This window comes from Dipodomys spectabilis, unplaced genomic scaffold (assembly GCF_019054845.1).
Source record: "Dipodomys spectabilis isolate Male_0828 unplaced genomic scaffold, ASM1905484v1 ptg000125l, whole genome shotgun sequence".
Classification (NCBI taxonomy): Eukaryota; Metazoa; Chordata; class Mammalia; order Rodentia; family Heteromyidae; genus Dipodomys; species Dipodomys spectabilis.
The window spans coordinates 19,049,789-19,067,261 of NW_024870802.1; the positions used below are offsets into that span (position 1 = coordinate 19,049,789).

The 17,473-nt window shown below is 37.5% G+C and overlaps 1 protein-coding gene across 2 annotated transcripts in view; it reads right to left on the minus strand.

Moving 5' to 3' along the window:
• Positions 1-17,473, minus strand: part of Exoc6 (exocyst complex component 6) — a 119,961-nt gene that overhangs the window by 11,620 nt on the left and 90,868 nt on the right. The window contains exon 21 of one of the 2 annotated variants that reach the window (XM_042689289.1): positions 6,709-6,835. The exons of the other annotated variant lie outside the window; for it this stretch is intronic. Within the exon in view, the coding sequence (XP_042545223.1) occupies positions 6,800-6,835 (36 nt within the window). The 3' untranslated portion in view covers positions 6,709-6,799. Of the gene's footprint in view, positions 1-6,708; positions 6,836-17,473 lie in introns of those variants that run through there. 2 annotated transcript variants of the gene reach the window in all.

Genomic DNA, 17,473 nt, shown 5'->3' on the forward strand with positions numbered 1-17,473 from the left:
TCCCTCAATGGGCAAACGGATCAAGAAAATGTGGTACTTATACAATGGAATTTTACTCATCCATAGAATGATACTGTACTATTTGTAAAGAAATGGAAAGACCTGGGACAAATTACGCTAAGTGAAGTCAGACCCAGAGAAACAAAGGACTCATGTTTTCCCTTAAATGTAGAAGCTAGACTTAGCTTACAAACTCCTAAGTAAATATATTGGGTGGTATGCAAGTATGTACCATTAACTGAAATACATTAGATCTCAAATAGTGTAATTCTTTGGTAAGCCAAAATCCAAAATCAAATTTCAGCAAAATGAAACAGGACGAAGGTACTTTAAAGGGGTAGGGTGAAGTCAAAGAGAAAGTGGTAGACAAATGAAGAAGAGAAGACAAGAATCCAATGTTATGTCTTACAAACGTAAGAAGAGGGAGGGAAGAAGGTGGAGAGGGGAGGGATGTGTGAGACTGTTGGAAAGGTGCATTGATCAAGATACATTGTATTCATAAAGTGCTTTGTTAAATGACAATTCCCTTATACAACTACTTAAAGGTAATAAAATAATTCTTAAAAATTAAAAAAATACTAAAAAATGTTTGTTTGTTTTTTAAAGTCAGCCAGGCACTGGTGGCTCACACCTGTAATCCTAGCTATTCAGGAGGCTGATATCTGAGGATCATGGTTCAAAGCCAACCTGGGCAGGAAAGTCCGTGAGACTCTTATTTCCAACAAACCACCACCAGAAAACCAGAAGTGGCGCTGTGGCTCAAGTGGCAGAGCACTAGCCTTGAGCTGAAGAGCTGAGGGACAGTGCTCAGGCCCAGAGTTCAAGCTCCACGACAGACCAAAAAAAAAAAAAAAAGTTATCTAGCTAGCTTCCTCATGTAAGGCAGGACACACATAGGTGAGGAACACTCTCCTAATTACCCAAACCAGAGACCTGGATTCAGTCTGTTTAACCCCTTTCTCTTATAATCATTTCTACAACTAACTTATTGCTCATTTGTGCCAATTTAACTTCCCAATATTTCTTGTATTTCCTACTTTCTATCCCTTTTGCTACTGTTGCCCTAATTGAGATATCATAATCTTTCCTTCAGGGCTTCTGGCTTCATTTATCCCCTTTAACAAGCTCTTCCAGTATTCAGGACCCACCAACCTCCACACTGTACCAGAGATCTAGCCAAACAACTTCGATCATACTGTATTTGGAGAGGACAGGGGCAAGTATTGGGCTTGAACTCAGTATTTGAGTGCTTTCCCTTAGCTTTTTTGCTCAAGGCTGCCACTCTACCACTTGAGCCTCTGCTCCATTTTTGGCTTTTTGGTGGCTACTTGGAGATAAGAGTCTCATAGTCTTTCCTCCCTGGGCTGGCTTTGAACCATGATTCTCAGATCATAGATTACAGGCATGAGCCACTGGTGTCCAGCTATGTTTCCTTTTCCACACAATTTTACAAGCCTATGCTAAACTTCTGTCTCACATACCAATAACATGGCTATGTTACCATTTACTTTACATGTAATTATTAATAATTTGGACATCTCTGGATTTTTAGCCTTATGTGAGTCTGAAAGCCAGTTGGTCTATTTAATACAGTTTCATTTGTACTATAGAATGTACTGTTATTTCACAACCAAAATTTTGCTCCTGAACCAGCGATGCCACAATTTAACAAGTTAAGTAAACATTCCTGGGTCATACATTCATTTCTGTCCAGATTAATTACATCATCTGCTATACTTATATAACCATTAGTTATGTAACAATTTCACCAATGTAGCTCAAAGACTTTTCAATTCTAAGAAAATCAAACCCTGAAACTTGTGATGAGAGGTATTCACTAGAATTTCAGTTCTCTCTGATGAGTCATTTTACTTCATTGAAGCTCCAAAGAAATAAGATCTACTTGTGTGAATTGACTTTGGAAGAACTCAAGCAACAAAGGAAGATAATATGGATTAGCCAATGAAAATAATTGTACTTTGACGTATCTATGCTTCAGGATATGGCAAGTACTTGGGATGAAATACACTGGACTAGGCTGAAGTTTCTTTAAGTACTTCTTTATGGTGGAATTATTAAAGAAAAAATGAGAAGGAATCATTAGTTTTTTTTTTTCAAATTAGAAGGAATCTAAGTGGGTATTTTCCACTAAGCCTCATTCACCATATGAGATAATGGTTGTGATTTAAAATAAAGCAGATGAAAACTATTGAGAGTCTAACAACTGATTAATCTTCAATAAAATTAGCTATGTTTCATTCCAAAATTTTAGTAAGTTACATAAGATTTATAATTTAACGTTAGTTATAAATGCTAGCTCTAGCTTTGAAGGTGGGGTGGGGAGACTAAATTAAAATGTAATACTCAAGATACCAGAGGCATTCTGTCATTCCCTTCTTTAAAATGGAACTCAGGCCATTTAGGGTAAATGAAATGAACTAAAACTATAAGTCCCAAGTGCCTCAGGAGGAAAAGGGGGATAAATTTCTATGGACCTTAATCAATACTTTAGCATTCATTGTAAAGAGTAGGGATTCTTAGTTCTAGAGCTTGCACGGTATCTTTGGTGGAATGGTGGACTGAATCTCAGACTCATATCGAACTTGTTATATCTTCTTGAGATAATCTCTGAGTCATAATATAATATACAGATTCTTTACTACTTTGCCTTGGATACCAGAAGGTATGCAAAGGGAATCAGATTACTGTACTTAGCAGGATGTAGATAAGCATTTTATGGGTTGGGAAGGTAGTGCAGTGATAAAGCACTTACCACGCATAAGGTCCTGAGTTTGATCCCCAGCACAACCAAATGTAAATAAAAAATTAAAAAGGAGACTTGTATCTGCAGTTATTTCTTTCTTTTAAAGATTATGGATGTTGTAATCTTTACTCAAACAATCAAAATATGTATTTATCTTACTTTTTAAAAAAGGCTCTTATTTATTAACCCCTAATTATCTATTTACTTCCAGACTTGATTGTGTATGTAATTACCTCTTGTCAGGTATAATAATAAACATGTCAGAACACTGCTTAGTAGGTTTCAACAGACAAATGTGGTCTTTCCACAGCTTCAAGGCATGATTTCAAGTGGGGGGGGGGGAGCAGTTACCAAGCCATGCTGAAGCTTAGACACTATAGCAGGAGCCCAGATCATGTAGGCAAACCTTACTTTGGGCCAGATAATTACCTGAGTGCTTAGTTTCTGGGTTCTGTTTCCTGAACAAGGTAACAGGGACAACACTAAAATACTGAGTAATGCAGGGCTCCACAAGAACTTCAAAACGGGCAGCAGATGAATTTTAAGATGCAGTTTAGTTAAAAAGCAGCTGTTGGCATCACATCCTCACTACAGGTTATGACAATAAAGACCAAAAGGAAAATAAATAGAAACAACAAGAGGACTTCTTTTCTTGGGAAGATAAATGCAGCTCCTGGAATGAAATGGAGCGATCTGAGACCTATTAAGCTTGTCCCAAGTGGATCTGCACTGCGGCAGTGCAATAAGAAATCCCCACCTGACTTCTGGATAACTTAAACAGGAAATGAAGACATTTCTAAGCAAAATAGGCTTTGTTATCCTATTAAGATAATTATTTCCATTGACACTTCGTATAAACATCTCACACTAGGCTATTAGGAAAAACTCAAGCCATAGCATCTCTTCTTTGTAGACATAAAAACAATGCCTGGCCCAGGGCCCTTAACCTAGAGAAGAGGTACAGTTGTGTTGATGACAATTAGGAGAACAAACAATAGGAGAAAGAGAAACAGGTAAGAAGAAAGTTGGAAGGTACCTTTAAGTATTTACATACTGGTTAAAAATAAATTCATAAAATATTAAAAATAGGACTTACTGTTTAGAATCTGGGGAATTAAGAGAATATTCAATGATTTTAAGAAAAGACATAATGAGCTGCGTGCCGGTGGCTCATGCCTGTAATCCTAGCTACTCAGGAGGCTCAGATCTGAAGATCACAGTTCAAAACCAGCCAGGGCAGGAAAGTCCATGAGACTCTTATCTCCAATTAACCACCAGAAAACTGGAAACAGCGCTGTGGCTCAAGTGGTAGAGCATTCGCCTTGAGCTGAAGAGCTGAGGGAGAGTGCCCAGGCCCAGAGTTCAAGCCCCACAACCAACAACAACAACAAAAAAATAGCTGGGTATGTTGGCTTGTACTTGTAACTCCAACTATGTGGGAGATATAGATAGGAACACCATAATTTTTGGGCAAAACTTGAAAGCCTATCTGAAAAACAACTATAGCAAAAAAGAATGGCATGTGGCTCAAGTAGTCTGAGTTTAATCTCTAATACTGCAAAAAAAAAAAAAAAAAAACAAGAAGAAGAGAAAGAAAATACTTAAGGTAGGAAAGGTAATGACACTTGCAACATACTGAGATAGACAAACTGGTAGCTACACTGGCAAAAAGATGATGAGTTTACTTGCTGCTGTTTTTTTTTTCTTCAAAGATAAAATACAGGAAAAAAAGATGATGGTTTTGAGAAATATTTAAATGGAAAAATCCCTAGGATTTTTCCTAGGTGCTTGACTGGATGTAAGACATGGTAATGGTTCCAATTATCAAAATAGAGAATACAGAAAAGAGATTTATCTGAGAATGAAGCAAGATGACATACTGACAGCTTTGGCCAGAGGATAGCAGTAGCCACTAAAGAACTGGTGTGTATGTGAAGCATACTGTTTCTACCAGAGAGTAGCTGGCTGCAGATTAGCTCACTCAGGCAGAGTGTAGACAGCAGGTTTCTACAGACAGAAACCTCAGGGACACAAACATTTAGAGAACCAGAAACGGAAACTACAAAGAGAAAGAGGAGGAATGTTAAGATCTAGCCTTTGAAAAAGAGAGTTTTAAGGAGGACATGATGGACATTATTAAATGTGGCAGAAAAAGCGGGCAGATAAGGGCTGAAACTATTTACTACCCTTCTCTGGTGACCCAAGTGAACACTATCTCAGAGTGTAAAGGACACAGGAGAGGAATGAATGAGAGATGAAGAAATAGGAACAAACTACCCTTTTCTGGAATTCAATTTGAAGGAAAGAAGAGTAGGATTAGAGCATGTCTGTAGGCTATGGGAGTCAGGAAAAAGCTGCAGCTGAGGATGAGCAGATGAATACAGAAACAAAGTCCCATAGAAAAGATTAAAGTCAAAGGACTAGGAAGAGGCAGCCTCATTAAAATGGCTATCAGTTGAGAATGGAGGAAAGGGAGTACATAGGGTGTGAATATAGGTAATCTGTGTGACTGCAGAAGCAAGCTGTGAGGGGCTCTAAGGTACTGGAGCTTTCCCGCAGGGGAAAGTAACAAAGGCCTTGAGCAGAAAAGGGGAAAGAATGGGAACAGGCACGGCAGGGAAGAGAATGTACACCACCACTGGAGAGGGCTGCAGGTCAGAAAGTAGGAAAGTGAAGAAAGCAACCTGCCACACAACCATAGGAAGCTAGGGAACGTGGGCTGGTGGAGAAGCAGAAGGAAGTAGGAAGGAAGCAGAAAACAGGAAAAAAGAAAAAGAATGGGAGGCAGGAAAGAGTGAAATAGGAAAGGTGAGAGAGCACTTGCCCATATGTGTGAAGCCCCTCAGACTGGGAAAAAACAAATACCTGCAAATGATGCTCCTATTATAAATAGAAAACATCTTATTTTTGCCCAATTGCACATATGTGATTTTCCATAAATTTGTTAATTTTGTTTATTGTCACATTTGCTGACTACCTCTCTGAAACAAACTGATTCTTGGCAATTATTTTGGCTATGCCCAGTAATTCTACTTCTAAAGACCTACTGTGCTTACACAGTGCTCAATATATACATACAAGGTCACTGACTGCAGCACTATATATGTGCAGAAAAATTTGCCCAGTAAATAGGAGGTTGGTTCAATAATTATGGCATATTTAGTGTAGAGTGGTATGAAAAAAAGTAAAAATGATCCATATTAATCAAAATGTAAACTATAGTATAATTGATCTTAGCCCCTGCAAGAGAGAAAATAACTACATGCACACTCCTAAGTGTGTGCTGTGCATTTGTGAATATATACGTCTTTACATTATAAAGGGCTTGGAAGGAAACATACCAATTACCCTGAGAGACTGAAGAAGGAAAAAAATGAGAGCTTTTTCTTTACATCTGATTTGATTATTTTAAACAGTGAGCAGCATGTAATATCAATTTCCTGGTTTTGATAACTGTGCTATAGCTATGTAGAAAGCTACCATTGGGAGAAACCAGGGCAAGTATACATGGGACCTGTTTATAACTTCTTGTGGGTGTATAATTACTTAAAATTACAAAATAGGTTGTGATGGAGCTTCATGCAGTGTGCTTGCTTGTCCAGTATGTGTCGAAGGCTCTTAGCTTAATCCTGAACACCAAAGAGAAACTGAAAACCAAAACAAATCAGCAAATCTATGTTATTTTTGTATTTGCTTACTTACGTGGAGTTACTTTTGGTTTCAAATAATCATCTTAGAAGGTAATTTTCTATACTATCCAACAATCCTTTAGTCTTAAAACTGTAAAAACAGAAGTCCAAAATTTATATTAATAGCTGTAGGTATGTGCAGAAGTCACATACATAATTAAAAGCATAGAACCCACAACTGGAGCCCAAAGAAGAAAATGGCAAAACCATTTAGGTTTAGATTAATCCTTTATAATCTAAGCTCTCCCAAAGGGCAGCATACTTTTCTAATATCTGAACCTTAACATAAACTTCGTGAGATGTCTAGTCTTGTTGATTTCAGGAGTAAACCCAAATACATCTTTCTTTAATACTTTGGCACTTCAAATGAATTTAGGCTTGTCTGAAATTAAAAAAAAAAAAAAAAAAAAAAGCTTACTGGAGGAGCTGTGTGAACAAGCTTGTTGTCCTGCTACTATATCTCATCAAGCATTCAGATACTACAACTTTGGCAAATCCCATTAATACTTTAAGAAGTCAAAGACTTTAAAACTTCTAAAGAAAGTTCCTGTGAAGTAGTCATACGGGCAAGTTTAAGCAGGCAGTGTGTGCATACAATATGGTAACAAATATAATGCAAACAAAAGAAGATTTGTTTAATTATAGTGGAAATAATTGTTATTTAAAAGTGACTTCTTCATCATAAAAGAATAAACTGGACTAGTGGCAAAAGAATTGTATGTTATGATGCTTTAAGATTAGAAACAGAAGGCAACAATTTCAAAGTAAAACCTTGGCAGACACCCAGTCTCCATAGCAAGAATTCTGGCCAAACAATTCCTTCATAGCTTCCAAGGCCCATTCCTGTCCCTAGAGTCAGAATTCAGTGCTGTTCATTTTGAGTCAAATACAACTTGAGTCCTGAAAATTTATAAAATTCTCCTATTCGTCCATGGTGATGTGTATCAGAATTTCTTTCTTAAAATGTATTACAATTATTTGGTAGTAGAGAGGAATGAGGAGATAATGTACAAGAGGGTGAAAGAAAGCAAGTGAGGTGAATGATGAGAACAAGGAGATGGGAGTCCAAGGTATGTCTTTTTCAAAGCAATGGCTGTGGAAGGAACTATCATCTCCTAACAGTGCACCATGAAGTCCACGTGGTATACCAGCTTTGCCCCTTACCCTCATGAGGCTTGGTCAGAATCAATCAATGGTTTTTGAAATGCAAGCATCATTAAATATGCCAGAAAAAAAAGACTCCCTCCTCGAAGGTAACCTAAACAACAATCTTCCCTCCTCGATTTCATTAAATTATCAAAATGTATAGCTGAAATAGTCCAGGAAACAATTTCCCAAGGACATGCTGTAGTTAAGAAAAGTAGGATTCCACCCTGTCTCTGATTTCTGACTTTTTGTCAACACTTCATTCAAATATTTTAGTAATTTTCTCTTATACTCCTTAGTTTCTATTTTAATTCATCTTGCAGTACTGGGGACTGTAGGGCTAGATAAACACTCTACCACCTGAGCCTGACCTCTAGATCCTAGTTGCTGCTCTTTAGCCAAGATAACTTTGCCTTCACTGATGCCAACTAATTCATTTCTCAAATAGTCCAAATTTATTTTATTATCTACTATTCATTCGTGTTTCCCCAGTGCTGGGTATATGAGCCACGGAAGCATTTATTTTGTACATGAGTAAATAAATAAGAAAAAAAATCACTCACATGTAATGTTTTTTACAGCAAAATAGTTCAGGACCCCATTAACAAACATTAAATTTATTTACAAACTACACTGTTCTAAAAGGACTCTCTTGTAAATTATAAAATATATGAGAAATAAACACATTTAGTAAGTGAGAAAAACTGGGCCAAGAGAAAGTGCTAGTAGAAAAGATGATGTTATTTTACAAAGTTCAAGGATGCTACCTGATGGTCTGAGACAAAAAAAACCAAAAGAGTTGCTGCTCAAGTGGTAGAGTGCTAGCCTTAAGAAAAAAAAGCTCAAGGATAATGCCCAGGCCCTGCATTTAAGCCCCAAAACAAAAAATAACAAAATAACAACAACAGAAAACAACTGTGTCAAAGCCTATAATAATCCCAGCACTTGGGAGGCTGAGGTAAAGGATTAAAGAGTTCATGGATAGCCTGGGCTACATGGTGAGTTAAAGATCAACCTGGCGTGTATAGCTAGCTCTTTCCTCAAAAACAAAACAATAAAAATAAAAGCTATGTCAGAAGTGTCAGTGGCCCCTCTGTACAGTATGTTCACAAAAAAAAATTAAATTAAAAAAAAAAAAAGAAGTGTCAGTGGCTCATGCCTGTAATCCTTGCTACTCATGAGGCTGAGAGACTCTTATCTCCTATAAACCACATCAGAAAACGAGAAGTGGCGCTGTGGCTCAAGTGGTAGAGCACTAGCCTTGAGCTGAAGAGCGGAGGAACAGTGCCCAGGCCCAGAGTTCAAGCCCCATAACCAAGGGGGATGGGGGGAAACCTCTGTCAGGGGTGATGATAGGAAAAAGAACATTTTAAAGTTAAAACTTCTTTAAGCTGGCAGTGAGGCCACAGTGTCAGGTAAAGGAACTCAACTGCACAAAGTTGCTTTTGTTCTACTACTCTTCTCTTTTTTGTATTTGTAGGTACTTACAGTTAATATAGGCCAACTGGGCCAAGAAATTTCTGTAGGTTTTATAGGATTTAACATTTTTTTCATTATATTTTTAATACCATTAAATAGTACTGCTATTTTCTATCTGGAAGTTCTGACAATTTTAAGGATCTTATTTTGCAAGTCTTAAATAAAGGTGCAATTATCCTGAAAAAAAGGAACTGTATCTTCTTTGTAATATTCCAAGACATTTTTTACAGTAAGCAGAAAAAACGCAGAACTTATTTTGGTCATTTTATCAAAAATATCTTAAAAAATTTTTCCATCTCATTTTTGATATGTGAAGCATATTAGAAAAAAAAAAGACTCTCACCAAAAATAAAGCAGAAAAAAAAGTAACTCCTAATGAAGTGCTTCTGTTCTGTTCTGTGTGTTGTCACATAGTAGTGCAGATTGAACTCAGAACTGTATGCATGCTATCAGTGTGTCCTACCACTGGGTTTTGTGTGTGTGCCTGTCCTAGGGCTTGAACTCAGGGCTTGGGCACTGTCCCTGAGGTTTTTCTGCACGAGGCTAGCATTCTACCACTTAAGTCACAGCTCCACTTCTGGCTTTTTTTAGTAATTAATTGGAGATAAGAGTCTCAATGACTTTCTTGCTTGGGCTGGACTTGAACCATGATCCTTAGATCTCAGCCTCCTGAGTAGCCTGGATTACAGGCATGAGCCAGGTGCCTGGCTTCTCCCCACATGTGTTTTTGCTCTCTTCCCCCAGTTCTACGGCTTGAACTGAGGGGCTTGGCACTGTCCCTGAGCTGCTGCTGTTTTTTTTTTTCTTCTCAAGGATAGCATTCTATCACTTGAGCAACAGCATTACTTGTGGCTTTTTCTGTTTATATGGTAGTGAGGAATTGAACCCTGGGTTTCATGCATGCTGGGCAAGCACTCTACTACTAAGCCACATTCCCAGCCCTCCCCCCATGTTTTGAAGTAACATTTCTTGACTATTTGCTATGTAGCAGAAAAGTGCTGGGCCATGGGCATACAACCTAGTGGGTTGGTAGTTTAGCGTTTCTTTCTTTTAGATTACCTGTGTTGTCATACAAACTTTCTCTTGATTGCCTTATTTTAAGAAAATCCAAAAACCTTTAATACAGTAAGAGTACAGTTAGATTAATGTTTAAAAAAATGAAAGCCAAACTCCAATAAACTAACTTGCTTATGAAGGAAAGGCACAAACCACAAAATCTAACTGTATAATTAATGGAAGGCAGAAGAAAACATCCTTCTTGTTTATTAGATATTTGTATATTTATATCTCACAGCCTTATGCTTTACAACTCTTACATTAAGATGCTATGAGGTCCATTTTTTTCAAGAAATAATGCTAGGTCAAACGAATGACCAGATGAAACGAAATGAAACATGAATATGCCATGAATAAAAATTAATTCTAGATGGATTACAAATCTAAATATGAATGGTAAAGCAATAAAGTTTTTGGAAGAAAACACAGGCAAGTATGATAGCAAGGACTAAGATTTCTTTAACAGGACATTAAGAGGACAAACATAGGGGAAAATGACAGATTTGATTCCATTATTTTATCAGGGCTGGGGCTATAGCTCAGTAGCATAATGTTTGCTCAGACTGCATAAGGCTGTGGGTTTGCTTAGACTGAATAAGGCTGTGGGTTTGATCATTAGCGGTATAAAAATTATTTCACCAAAAACACATGAAAAGGAAATAAGTAACCATCAGAAGATACCAATAACATATATACCAAAAAGCACTCATATTTAGAATATAAAAAGAGCTTCTATCCTATCAATAGAAAAAAAAGGCCAAAATCTGGATAAACTATCCCCCCAAAAGATATTCAAGTCATCAACAAACATGAAAAGGAGTTTAATTTTATTAGTCATCAAGAAACATATATTAAAATGAAAAGTAAAAAAAAAAATGAAGTGACTAAAAAGAGAGAAGCAAATAATAAGTGAGAGCAAGGAAACAGAGTAACTAGAACTTTATTCTACACTACTGTCTGAAATGTAAACTAATATAACTGCTTTAGGAAACTATTTCACAGTACCTATTAAAAGTGATCACATAGATACAGCTTCTCACTCAGCAATTCTACTAAATGTAAATTCCTTAACATAACTGTATGAATATGTTCACCAAAAGACATACAAAAGAATGTCTATGTAGAATCAAGCATGGTCATCCCGGCTACTTAGGAAGCAGAGACTAGGAGTATCATGGTTGAAGGCTAGCCCAAGTAATAAAGTTAGTGAGAATCTGGTCTCAAAAACAAAAAAACAAAAAAAACAAGTCAGGCATGGCAGTTCTGGTCTACAATCCCAGCTACGTGGGAGGCATAGGATCATGGTCTAAGGCCAATCCTAGACAAACACACAAGTCTCTAGCTGAAAAAAACAAAAACAAAAAACAAACAACGAAAGTAGAAAAGGGATGGGGATGTGGCTCAAGTGATACAATGCCTGCCTAGCCAGTGTGAAGCTCAAAAATTTTAAATATAGTATCATCAAAAAGAGAAAAGTCAGGTGGGTGCTGGTGGCTCATGCCTGTAATCCTAGCTACTCAGGAAGCTGCGATTTAAGGATCATGCCAGCCAGGCAGGAAAGTCCATAAGACTCTTATCCCCAATTAATCACCAGAAAACTGAAAGTGGCACTGTGGCTCAAGTGGTAGAACGCTTTCCTTGAGCTGAAGAGCTGAAGGACAGTGCACAAGCCCAGAGTTCAAGCCCCACGACCAACAACAACAACAAAAGAGGAAAGTCAATGTTAGCACTATTTGTAACAGCAAGTGTAGAATCAATTCATATGTCTACCAATAGCAGAATACATAAATATGGTATAAATATGGTATACCTAGACAAGGGCAAGCTGCACTGCAGAGATAATGAACTAGGCAAGTCTCAATGTGAGCATTTTGATATGTGTATTACATGTATCCTCTAATCTCCTAATCTGTTGCTTAATTCCTTTTTCATAGTATTATTTGATGAAATGACTTTGCTTTGAGTTAGTAATAAAACCCAGGGGCTGGGAAGGTGGCTCAGTGGTAGAGCGCTTGCCTTGCATGCCTGAGGCCCTGGGTTCGATTCCTCAGCACCACATAAGCAAAAAAGAAAAAAAGCCGGAAGTGGCACTGTGGCTCAGTTGGTAGAGTGCTAGCCTTGAGCTGAAGAGCTGAGGGATAGTGCCCAGGCCCAGAGTTCAGGCCCCACGACCGGACCCCCCAAAAAAAAAACAAAAACAAAAAACAAGTAATAAAACCCAATGGACTAGACATAGATAACAACCTGGGTATGCTCCATCAACGTAACATTAAGCAAAAGTCAGAAGCAAAAAAAGTTAAAGGAAGTAAGTTCAAAATTAGGCTAGACCTTTGTGGTATTAGAAGTCATGACAGTGGTAATCCCCAGGGAAAGCCAGGACTGAAAAGAGGTACAATGCAGTATGGATGGTCTCTTGTACTACTGGCCAAATTCTCTTTCTTGATCTAGGTATTGTAGAGAGAAGTCACTTTGTTAAGCCTTCTAAAATAAACTTTTTCTCTTCTTCAGAAATTATTGTTCCCAAAAGGCACCATGGGATCTACTTTAAAATATAATGTCATATAAGATATTTTAGCAAACATTCTGTAGACATGAGATTATTTTATTAGCTACAAACTCACCTTTTGGTTATTGTCATCATTTAACCTATGGAAACTACTGCAGACAATTCAAAGAATCATCAAGACATTGTCAGATGAAGCAATATCTATCAGTCTAAGAAACTTACCACAATGTGAGAAAGGATGCATTAAATAGGACTTAGGAGTAAAGCCACAGATGTTCAGATGAGAATTATACTCAAAATGAAACTATGTAGGATAGAGAATTTTTAAAAATGTACATCAACATATTAAAATTTTTTGTGACTAAAATATAATCTTCAGCTACCTAGAAAATTTTGTTATATGAATACTTCATTTTTCACTGATACTTAGGGAAATAGTTCTTTTTTTTGGGGGGGGGGTGCGTTCCAGTTGTGGGGCCTGAACTCTGGGCCTGGGCACTGTCCCTCAGCTCTTCGGCTCAAGGCTAGCACTCTACCACTTGAGCCACAGCGCCACTTCCGGCTTTTCTTTTTTCTGCTTATGTGGTGCTGAGGAATCAAACCCAGGGCTTCATGCATGCAAGGCAAGTGCTTTACCACTGAGCCACCTCCCCAGCCCTTAATAAAATATTTCTATTGTATTAAAAATGAGTTATGGGCTGGGAATGTGGCTTAGTGGAAGAGTGCTTGCCTAGTATGAATGAAGCCCTCTGGGTTCAATTCCTCAGAACCACATAAACAGAAAAAGCTGGAAGTGGTGCTGCAGCTCAAGTGGTAGAGCTCTAGCCTTGGGCAAAAGAAGCTTAGGGACAGTGCCCAGGACCTGAGTTCAAGCACCAGGACTGGCAAAAAAAAGGATGAGTTACATCACTGAATACTGCATATTTTACAGTAACATTTTCAAAACGTTAAGGCTTTCATATATTGTCAAAGAAATTCACATACAGTATTCATCCAAAATCCACTTCAAATATATGTAACATAAAAACAAACATATTATGTATTTCAAAGTCTACCATTTTAGTGACAATTTCAGAAGTGAGGATTATGATGTTTTACTTGTTAAAAAATTACACATACAAATCATGTTCAAATAGCAGTCTAAATTGATTGGCAGCACTTTCACATAGGGCAATACCAGTAGCACTAATCCTCCACATTGTCTATTTGGGCAGTAGGCCTTAAGATGTTGTTGAGATAACTGGCTTCCATTAGCAAGTATGTGATTGGCAGGATGATAAAGTCTTTTCACTCACAAGTCAGCTATTTCCTTTTCTTGAGAGGAGAGCAACCCTGATGATCTATCTTTTAGCTACAGTCCCTTACTGAGTCCCAATTCTCTTGCCTTCAGCTTTGATATGGTTCTAACTTTCCTCTTGTATCAGCTCATACTTGTCATCAACTCCTCTATTCAGAACAGCAAATATCAGGAGTTTGACCTCAGGGCAAAGTCCGGGTGGGCAGGTAAAATTGGACTACTGGACCTACTTCCTAATCTTTCATACCCAGCAATTCATGAAGCAGTATCAAATTCAAACTAAAAAACAAAAGCATGACCTCTCATAAGCTCTATGAAAAGAGTTCTTTTGCCTTTCTAAGTATACTTGAAAAGAACTGTCAGCCATCCTATTAAGACAGAAATGGATCACAGACTAGGAAAAAAAAAAAAGGGAAAGTGCAGAAACACAAATAAAATGTAAATAAAGGCATTAGCACCCCTTTATATGTGGTAACATACCACTTCATATAAGTATGAAAATACTTCGCTATGAACTATCTTAAGAAGTCATAAACAAAAGCACTATCAAAACTTTAAGACATCCTTATTTAAATAATCACGAAGATCTGATTCAAAAACTTTTATCACCTCATGTGAGACTTCTGTTTTCAACACTACTATTTTTTAAACCAATTCTTATATTTGGAATTTCATCACTTAAGTGTGTGTAACTTAATTTTTAAGCAAACCTAAGTGAAAAATAAGTACCCTTTTTAATTTATTAAATCTAAGCTACTGAAGTCATAAAATTTAAGTTATGGCCACAGTGTTCTAGCATTAAATACAAGAATTAATTATATTTTCCTATTTTAGAATATAAAAGAACAAAAATACAGTATCATTAAATTTTAACATTTATAACCAGAGAACATTGTTTTAACCCTCTTTTAAGACTATAAAAATTAACATGTAATTAATCAGCTCATCAAAAAAATTTTCTCTTTTTTGGGTCCAGTCGTGGGTCTGAACTCCGGGCCTGAGCACTGTCCCTCAGCTCTTCAGCTCAAGGCTAGCACTCTACCACTTGAGTCACAGCGCCACTTCCAGCTTTTTTTTCTGCTTATGTGGTGCTGAGGATCGAACCCAGGGCCTCATGCATGCAAGGCAAGCGCTCTACCACTGAGCCACCTTCCCAGCCCATAGCTCATCAAAAATTTCTAGCCACTCACTTCTTGCACTGTAGTAATATACTCAAAAATTGTATTTAATATTTATATAACTATCCATATATTTTATTTTATTAAAAAATTATAAAAAAGATTTTTTGGGGGGTCCGGTTGTGGGGCCTGAACTCTGGGCCTGGGAGCTGTCCCTCAGTTCTTCAGCTCAAGGCTAGCGCTCTACTGCTTGAGTCACAGCGCCACTTCGGGCTTTTTTCTTTTTTCTTATGTGGTGCTGAGGAATGGAACCCAGGGCCTCAGGCATGCAAGGTAAGCGCTCTACCACTGAGCCATCTTCCCAGCCCCTATAAAAAGATTCTTACTTGCTGGACGCTGGTAGTTCATGCCTGTAATCCTAGCTCCTCAGGAGGCCTGAGATCTGAGGATCATGGTTCGAAGGCAGCCCCGGCAGAAAAGTCCCTGTGAGACTTTTATCTACAATAAACTACTCAAAAAAGCCAGAGGTGGTACTGTGGCACAAGTGGTACAGTGTTAGCCTTAAGCACAAAGCAGCTCAGGGACAGCAAGCAGGTCCTGAGTTCAAGCCCTAAGACAGGTATTTAAATAAAAAAAAGATTTTTTACTTAAAAGTCCCTTAAATTATACTGTTAAAGTTGCTCAGGATTTTATGTCTTCTAAGTGCTCCCATCTGATATGTAAATTCAACCAAAATGACTAGAAATATTATCAATATTTATAAATATACCTTAGTGGTAATTTCCTAGGGAGCTAAACACTTATAAAGAGCTGTCAAATTATGATTATCTTTTAATCATGGATTAAGAGGTTAGCTGGTTTTGAATCAACTATTTGGTCAAATCATTGAGTAGAATCTTTTTTGTGAAGCGCTAGGGATTAAACCCATGGCCTCATGCATGCTAATCAAATGTTCTACCACTGCACTATTCCCCAAGCCCCTAAGAACAGAATCTGTACAATTTCTTAAGCAATGTGGTTTTTTTCATAGTCCTACACAGTTGTTAATACAAAAACTAGTTAATGTCAGTGAAATTCACATGACACAGAAAAATATCACAGGGTAACTTCCAAATTTTCTATGAGCAGATTATTCACATATAATGGCAAATATCAAGTTATCTCTTAAATTGTCCTTACAACATAAAAACTTACCCAGTAAATGACCATAGTTTACTTGGAAATGAATATACAACGAAATCTATTTCCAACTTGCTAAAGAATTCAAGTTGTCGGAGGCTGGGAAGGTGGCTCAGTGGTAGAGCACTTGCCTTGCATGCTCGAGGCCCTGGGTTCGATTCCTCAGCACCACATAAACAAAAATAAAAAAGCCGGAAGTGGCGCTGTGGCTCAAGTGGTAGAGTGCCAGCCTTGAGCTGAAGAGCTGAGGGACAGCACCCAGACCCAGAGTTCAGGCCCCACGACCGGACCCAAAAAAAAAAAAAAAAAAAGAATTCAAGTTGTCTATATTTGATCATTTTATTCAGGGAAACAGGTCTGCCCAACAGAGAGAACATCCAAACTAAATGGATACTGCCAAAAAGAAGGCTTCTCATCCACAGATCTAGTCAACCAGGAGAGTGTTTTGTTTGACACAGTATCAGAGCATTGAGTTCAGTCAGAAGTAAGTGTGTTCAGTGCTTTATTGACATAATTTGGTGACAGAAATGGACTTTTCCTTTTCCTTTTAAATCTGGCTTAAGATAAATCACTTATTTCTATACACACATTGTCTTGTAAGGATTCCCAGCCAGTCTATGGGTGTTTTATTTCTCTAAAGAATTTTTATATACCATAAGGATGAAAAATTATTTTTCTTCATTATATTTGCATCTATTTTAACCATGTCTCCTCTTCAAATAATGAAAAACAGTAGACACTCATCAGTACTGTCTAGGAATTAGAGCAAAAGTAGCCTAGTCCCAAACATTTACTGAATTCATTTACTGAATTCTGATTTGAGTAACAGAGTCTGCTTCCATCAATGGTGGGGTCTCATTTCCACTCATTTTCATCCCCATAAGGGAATGGGCACCATTAATAGACTGATACCATGTAGTTTCATTTTAATTCAGTTTCAATATGGCTCTTCTAGCCAAGAGCAGTAGACACTCCTATTTGTCAATCAAGTACTCCTCAACTTTCTAAATAAGATCAACCCTGTCTCTAAATCAATGTGTAGCTTTATTAAGCTCTGTAATCTATTTTCATATATGACCAGAAAATTATTAAGAAATAACAAGCCTCAAGCTACAGTAAACCAAAGCACAAAGTAACTTAGTAAATATTCACTGTGAGAAGGTTGTAAAAAGTTGAGATACTCAGCCAGGCATTGGTGGCACATACCTGTAATCCTAGCTACTTAGGAGGCTGAGATTT